The sequence below is a fragment of the Azolla caroliniana genome, unplaced genomic scaffold (genome assembly GCF_043228905.1).
Source record: "Azolla caroliniana isolate FFs.n. ecotype wild unplaced genomic scaffold, voAzoCaro1.0.p SCAF_1, whole genome shotgun sequence".
Taxonomy (NCBI): domain Eukaryota; kingdom Viridiplantae; phylum Streptophyta; class Polypodiopsida; order Salviniales; family Salviniaceae; genus Azolla; species Azolla caroliniana.
In genome coordinates this window covers 15,520,653-15,528,797 of record NW_028230436.1, presented here as the reverse complement: position 1 = coordinate 15,528,797, position 8,145 = coordinate 15,520,653, and the positions used below count along the sequence as shown (strand labels likewise).

Sequence of the window (8,145 nt, the reverse complement as noted above, 5' to 3'; positions counted from 1 at the left end):
CTTTTTTCTCATTAAGGTTGGATATCATTGTCTTAACAACATGAGCCAAATATCTATGTTAGAAAACCAAATCCAAATTTGCTAGCATAGGTGTCTATGTTGATGATTTGCCCTTGATCTCCAACACTAAATCTTATCTAGCAATTGCAAAGAAGGAACTTGCATGTGTTTTTTCTACCATTGATTTAGGGCTTATGATACATTTCCTTGACATTAAAGTAATTAAAAATAGATCAAATCATGCTAGCTCTATATCACAAACTCAATATATTACCTCTATTCTCCAAAGATTTGACATGTTCCATACTAATCTTACCTCTCTCAGTAAACTCTCTAATGATGATTGTCCAAAAAAGTTGGGAGATTTTTGAAGTGAAGGATGTAGCATGTAAACAAATCCTTGGATGTATTAGATATTTAGTGAGTTGCCGATGTCCACATATTTATTTTGTTGTTGTTTTTCTTTCTTATTTCATAGCTAATCCAGGACCAAAGTATTGGATTGCTGTGAAACATTTACTACGATATTTGAAGTATACTCAATATTGTGCATTGACTTACTCAGCCACACAATCTGAGTCGGCCTCACTTGTGCAAGAATGGACAAACCCCTCTTATTAGGTAATTGATTGGATTGATTCCAATTGGGATGGAGAACATTTGGCTATGTCTATACACTAGTTGGTGTTACAATTTCTTGGAAGCCAAAGAAACAATATATTATAGCATTATAATCCACCAAAGTTGAATATGTAACAACGACTCTAGCTGTTAAAGAAGGCATTTGGATTAAATCAATGCTTGAAGAATTTCAACCTATTTATTATTTCAATAGTGACTTTGTTTTATGATCATCAAGCATGCATCAAGCTACCTAATAGTCTGACAATGAGTGACAACATACGTCATGTGGCCTTGGAACATCATTTTCTTCGTGATCTCATTGAAACAAAGAACATAGAACTAAAGTTTGCTCTCATTCATCATATGTGGGCAAATATTCTAATTAAACCTCTTCGACAATTCTAAGCACAATATTTGTTGCAAGCAAGTTGGATTAATTGTTGTAATTAAAGATGAAGATGAGAATCTACACTTCTCGAAAATTTCTTAGTTGTTGTAATAAGCGAAATAATATTAGTTACTTTCTTATCAAGATGAAGGAAACCACCTCAATGGTGGTCCCTTACAAAGCCACCACCACCTGTTGTAACAATTAGGGTGTTGATAATAATAATATATTTGTTTTTCTTTGTGGATTTTTTTTTTTAATTCATTTGTTTTCCCTCATTCTCTCTCTCTCTCTTGATATCTATCTCTTTCTTAGTACTATTTAAATGCAATTTTCAATTGGAGAATGTTGGTTGTGGTCCAAGAACATCAAGCATAACAAAACTAAATCATCAGAATTGATGTGGAGCAAGAGTAATCTTGATTTTGCTTGAGTTCTCATAAGAGTTATAAGCAAAAGTTTAGACAATATAATTGCATATGTGTGTTATTATTGTGTTCATTTAATGTATTTATAAGTATATAGAACATCAGTTACAACTACTGGATCATGTGGACCAACATCAAATAGGGTAGCATGGATTGCAACACGCTTTATAGTTTAATGATCAATGATAGCGGTCCAAGTCAAAGGAGAGGGTCCAATGTGTGGGTGCCACATTGTTGATGACAACACACTTGGAGATGGAGGCACCACAAGCCAAGAGGAAGTCTCCTGTTCCACACTTTGATACCATGTTAATAATTAGGTAATTAATTAAGAGTTAACTAGTATCTAATTATGTGAGTAGTTAATCACGTATGTGATTAAGCAATGGAAGACTATGTGATATATATGTGTGTGTGAGAGTAAGGAAGTTAAATAAGAGATAGAGATGAAATATACTTCTGAACAATAAGAGAAATGAAGGGTGATTAACAAGAGTTTAGCTTGAAGACCTTTCTCTTTGTTAATAAGCATCAAGTTATAAAAATACTTACAATGAGGTATATATATACATATCATGTATAAAGGTGCACATGTGTGAGGAGAATATAGGTACAACTTACAAGGGTATAAGTCCCATATTAAATAGACTTGGTAGTGGGGGATCTAAAATGTACCCATTTGAGTATAAGAACAAAATCCTACGTAAAACTTTATAGTGAACACACTAACAAGATTATTTTATTTATGTAACTACTAAGTTACATGGTTGACTAAATGACTAAACCTAGTTGAGCTTGATACCTCAATACACAGTATGCTATTAATAACTACACTATTGCCAAAACAAAGAAAAAATTGTACTAAGGTCCATAGATTCTCTATCTATTCATGTAAACAGTGAGAAGATTGAGAAATATATGGAAGTTTGGAAAACCATCCCTTTCGATAGTAAATCTATAAATATAACCCTCCCTAGCCCCTAGCGAAAACGGTGCAAAAGTTGCAGAATCCCATGTTTTCATATAAAATGGAAATGATGCTAAAAGCTAAAATGGAAATGATGAAGATTCATTGCGGAGGATTGGGTTCCAATTCTTTAAATGATAACATGTCGGAAATGCGGGCCCACCACGTAGTGGGAGGCAAATACTTCGTTTCTAATTCACTATTTCCCCCACTACATTTAAAAGTTGGAATAACTTTGGTCCCATTTACATATTCCTTGCGAGATCCATTCAACCACCAAATCGCTGTTGTAGCGCACCCTTATACTTCTCCACAAATATTCCCCTTACATCGATGATCTGATCCAAGACTATTTGCACGATATATTGTAGGGTACTCTGAACATAAAACGAATCAAAATCCCAGAATATCTATCACATGTACTAAATTTCTCAGATAAGCGATTATGACAATGCTAAGCAATGCCGAGGTGAGGATAGATGCAAGCAACGTCCACTCTGTGCTTATTATAACCTGTTCCAAATGTGATCCTTGAGAGCAATACATGTTCCAAATGTAAGGGAATTTAATTGTATATAAGATGGCCAATATGGGAGCAAGTTTTCTTATCCATCACTCAATCTCCTGCGTTATGATTAGTCTGGATCCGATCAAGTGTCTAGCCACGCCAATGGTGGTACTCATGTGATTGACGAATGACGGTTCAATGCAAAATTTAATTGCTTCCGTCACGTACTGTTTAAAATTCAATTGAGGAATGATCAGCAGCAGTGCAGTGTTTAAAAACGCATATCATTTCACAAGCAAAAAAAGGCGTCGCATCTTTAATGACAATAGCAGCGACCAATGTATTCTACTGATATCAGTACTGTTTAAGAGTGACAGAATTTTCGAATTTAATAGTAATTCTAGTATTATTTCAATGTAATATCAATCGGACAAAACAACAACGTGGGTTGTGATCGACGAAAGGGCATCCATCACACATTGATTGTGATTGACGGTAGACAAAGAGTTACAAACAAATAGGGAGGGTAGGATGCCTGCATGCATGCATGGATTGGGGCCACCCTTGAATGTGTGATGATCAATAATAGAGGTCCAAGTCGAAGGAGAGGGTCCAGTGCGCGGGCGCAACGTTGTCGATGACAACCCGCTTGGAGATGGCGGCACCACGAGCCGCGAGGAAGTCTCCGGTTCCCCCGACCACCACCAATGTCCGGTTGTCGAGAGACTCATCCTCCTGCCCCATGATGGCGATGGTGCCCGTGTATGGCCCCGACGTGATGGTGGCAGTGAATATGTGCATGAGGACGTAACCCTTCTGTGAGTTGAAGATCCAGAAGCCCTGGGCAACGCCGATGGGCTCCGAGTCCGGGGAGGCGTCGGGAGTGATGGGGTTCTCGAATGTGGAGCGGACACCGAAGTTGGTGGGGTTGGGCTGGCTGAAGTTGAAGGGTCCGGCGCTGTACACGGAGTCGAAGACGGAGTTGTTGACGGCCGGGTTGTAGACCTGGTTGTGGATGTAGAAGCTGAAGGTCTCTGGTCCCTGGGGAGGCTTCCGTCGAGCCGATACAGTGGTGGTCAAAGGAGCGGCCAGCAACAGTAGATAAGCGAGTGTAGTGGCGAGTGTAGTGGCGGAGGAGCCATATGAGATGGACTGCTGAACCATGTTTGTAATTGTGCTGAATTAGTTTTTATGTATAATATAATTCACACAATTACGAAGAGAAGACGAAGAAGAAGATAGCCAGGAAATTTGTAATTGAGCTCAAATAATTTATTATGTATAATATATTTTACGAAGAAACAGAAGAAGATAGCAGTGAAGATTGATTGCAGAGAGGTTTGGTAGTGAAGGGAGGATGAAAGAGAAGCGCTGAAGTTGTAGTGTGGTGGTTGCTTGGAATGATTAGTGTATAATGAGAAGAAAGGAGATAAATGGTGTATTTAAATAGGGAAAAGTCGTATTGAATGAACGGTGGAGGATGGGATGAAAACGTCGGAGGCCATTCACGTGTGACCCGCTGACTTTTGAAGTTTCAGCGTTTGAATTCACGTGTGGCCCAGCACAATAACGACTTAAGTGGTAGGTGGGAATCCTGGCTTCCAGAAGCTATTGAAAATTAATTATCAGTTCATACCTGGACTATGTATTGGATAGGGATATAACTGTGGATTGAATCTTTCAATATTCATAGGTTGCAAGCAACTTACGTCTCTAAATATTAATTAACATAATGCCCATGATCTTTCGGTGCACATGTCCTATCGGAGCTACCTAGAATATGCAGTCCAAACGAAATATTATTTCCCAATACATGATCTGTGTATTGCTTTATGGATAGGTAGCATGAATACTCATTTATTTGAATGATTTATGGACAGGTGCACCATCTCCTTTGTTGATGGCAACGTTAATTTTCAGTTTGTGCTTTCACCTCTCAATGTTGTTTTCGTCTTCTTCATTTATTGTGTGTTTGGAGTTTTTACGAATGGCTACCTCATTGAGGGTCCACTCTTTCTGCCTTTCCTTTTTGGCTTGAATGAGGCTTATCAAGATTTCTTGGATCAAAGGTTAGGCCTTAAGGAACTTCTTAATAGGAGCAATGCCTCCAACTATACTTTGAAGCTTACGTGGAGCTCCGTCTCTTGGTAGATACAACATTAGGTATACATTCTTTTGTTTCATGAAATATTTTATGCCCTTTCATTTGTTGAGATCGAACAACAGATGTAGGGAGAAAGATCAACTGAAATACACAACGCGGAAACAAAAACAAACAACCGAGAAAACACGGTACACAGTATTTACATGGAAACCCTAAGCAGGGGAAAACCACGGGAACAGATATTCCATTATATGGAAAGAAAATAGAGGAGAGAGGAACAAATTACAACTCTCTGTGACTCAGAGAATACCCACTTAGGGTTCTTGGCAAGTTTCTGAGAATTGTGCCACCGCTCACTCACACTTTCTCTCTCAGTCTCTCTATTACACATTGTACAAAAGCTCTATCTAACGTTCCGTTATGTCTGTTGAGCGGCAAGCTCAACTGGAGCCAGATCAGCTGGATAAGCCTGAGCCGGCAAGCGAGACGGATTGGTAAGCCGGTGAGCAACCGAGCCGGCAAGCAACAGAGCCGGTTATCCGGATCCAATCGGTAACCGGAAGCCTAGTATTAGTTTAGACTACTAGGCAGTTATAGTCTTGTAGTAAGTGTCAGATGCTTGTGTGAGCATTGAAGTACGCAATACTTTTGTCAATCCCACGAGGACTTGTATAAATCGTGCTACTGAGCACAGCTGTATGTACAGAGTGTTTTTATCGTTTTTGAATATAGCTTTTATGTTCTGCTCTCTCTGTCTCTCCCGTGTACTATGTGTATTCTCTGCTTTCTTAGTTTTCTAACGCATCCGCAAGTAATCGTTTACATGGTATCAGAGCGCGAGGGTTGAGAATCTCTGCAGCCCTAATAGCTCATAGGAACAACAGGCAGAGAAGTGATGGATAGAGGAAGGGCTAGCTCACTCCTTGTGGAGAAACTCGACAGATCCAACAACACATCTTGGTCGTACAAGATGCACCAGTACCTGCTTGGGCATGGCTACTGGAGTTTCGTCGAAGGAGCCAACGAAACAACACGATGCGACACATAAGGATTTCCCAGTGGGGGAACAATCGGCAAGCAGAGTGATGTAATGCTTCGCGTCCAGTGTCGGAGACCAGCTGCTGAGCCACATCCGAGACACCAAGACGCCGAAGGAGGCTTGGGGAAACCTAAAGAAGGTTTTCGCTGTGAGCACTACGGCCCGGAAGCTGCAACTCCGACAGGCGTTGAGCAATGTCCGACAGAAGGACATGTCGGTGGTAGATTACACGGCCCGGATCAAAGAGATCTGTGACTCCCTTGCCTCTATCAACGTTACTGTAGAGGAAGACAAGATGGTACAGGTCTATCTTGGGGGCCTGGCGTCTAAGTTCAGAGCGTTCTGAACGACGGTATGTACAAGGGAGAATACACCGTCATTTTTCGACTTACAGTCGATGCTCCTTGTTGAGGAGAACCACGCCGGTGCGTCAACTAGCGCACCCATTGACAGGCATATGTTGTACACGGAAGTGGATCGGTCCCATCGGCGTGGTGGATGAGGCGGGTCGGCACGCAATGGAGGCGGCCGGCAAGACCAGGAACAAAGGCACAGAGAACGTGCCAACAGCAGTTCCGGACCCTCCGGGAGCAGGGGGAGTCATGGCAGCACCGGAAGACGGCAAGAGAAAACTGCAACAGAATGTTGGTACTGTAGCAAAAAGGGCCACAGAGAAAGCGAGTGCTGGAGAAAATGCGCCGAGTCGGACAAATCCGGATCCGGCAAGGCCGGCATGGATGGCCGGCAAAGCTCACATTACGCGAAGGGATCGGGAGGATCCAAGAACGGTAACAGTCCAGCCTTGGTGATGAAGCACGAGGCGAACTCGATGAAGAAGACCACTTCCAAATCAGAGGAAGTGTGGTATGTTAATTCTAGTGTGTTGAACCACATGACGAGCCACAAAGAGTGGTTCTCCTTCTTGGAGAAACCGGATCAACCAGGAGTAGTCAAAACCGGAGACTACACTCCTCACCCAATCGTGCACGTAAGAGAAGTCCCTTTGAGCCACGTCGGACAGAAGGGGAAGCTGATGAACGTATTACATGTTCCGACAATCACGAAGAACCTGGTGTCGGTTGGACAGATCGTCGACCAGGGGATGCAAGTGCGGTTTACGCACCTTGGGTGCTTCATCGAGGAAGAGGGTTAGATTATTACGCAAGGGCGCAGAGACGGGAGGATGTTTATCCTCGACACCAATGATGTCGACACCGCTCTGTTTGCAAAAGGATAGAAGGTCGAATCGGACATCGACCTGTGGCACAAGCGGATAGGCCACGTCAATTACCGGAGGCTTCAAGACCTACAAACGAAACAAGTTGTTTTCGGTTTGCCAAAGTTCAACGGCCGGAAGGCCCAAGTATGTGAAGCCTGCCAACTTGGGAAGCAACACCGGCTTCCATTCCCTACCGAACGTAACCGAAGCCGTAATAAGCTTGACCTTATTCATTCTGATGTGTGGGGACCGACACAGAATGTTGGTCTTGGCGGGAGTCGATATTTCATCTCCTTCATCGACGACTATACGCAGCACAACTGGATCTACCTCATTGAGCGGAAGAGTGAAGTCTTCGAGTGTTTCTGGAGTCTCCAAATCATGGTGGAACAGGAATCGGAGAGGAAGATCGAATGCTTGCGGTCGGATGGCGGAAAAGAATACTTCTCCGGCCAATTCAACAGTTATTTGCAGCAAAAGGGAATTCGGCGAGAGTTCAGTTACAGATACACACCGCAATAGAACGGTGTTGCCGAAAGGAAGAACCGGTCGCTTATTGATGCGGCAAGGGCAATGCTGGAAGAGAAGAGCATGCCCAAATTCTACTGGGCGGAGGCAGTCCAAACGGTTGTGTACATCCAGAACCAGATTGGTGACAACGTGTCAGCTCACGAGCTGTATTTCGGACGCAAGACGAAGTTGAGACACCTTAAGATCTTCAGTACCATTGCATATGTGCATGTACCAGATGAGAAGCAGACGAAGCTGGATGCAAAATCGGAAAAATGGATCCTAGTCGGCTATGCTGAAGAGCAAAAGGGTTATAAGTGTTATAACCCTTGGACAAAGCAGGTCAAAGTTAGTCGAG

General features: G+C 42.3%; 1 protein-coding gene across 1 annotated transcript; it reads right to left on the bottom strand.

Moving 5' to 3' along the window:
• Positions 1-3,343: 3,343 nt before the first annotated feature.
• LOC147869088 (disease resistance response protein 206-like) lies at positions 3,344-4,292 on the bottom strand. The gene has a single exon (XM_087326357.1). The coding sequence runs from the start codon at positions 4,077-4,079 to the stop codon at positions 3,495-3,497; it is 585 nt and encodes a 194-aa protein (XP_087182483.1). The 5' UTR covers positions 4,080-4,292; the 3' UTR covers positions 3,344-3,494.
• Between the last annotated feature and the right edge of the window lie 3,853 nt (positions 4,293-8,145).

What these genes read in the sequence shown, in the direction of transcription:
- LOC147869088 (XM_087326357.1), bottom strand. Translation starts at nt 4,079, where the DNA reads ATGGTTCAGCAGTCCATCTCATATGGCTCCTCCGCCACTACACTCGCC.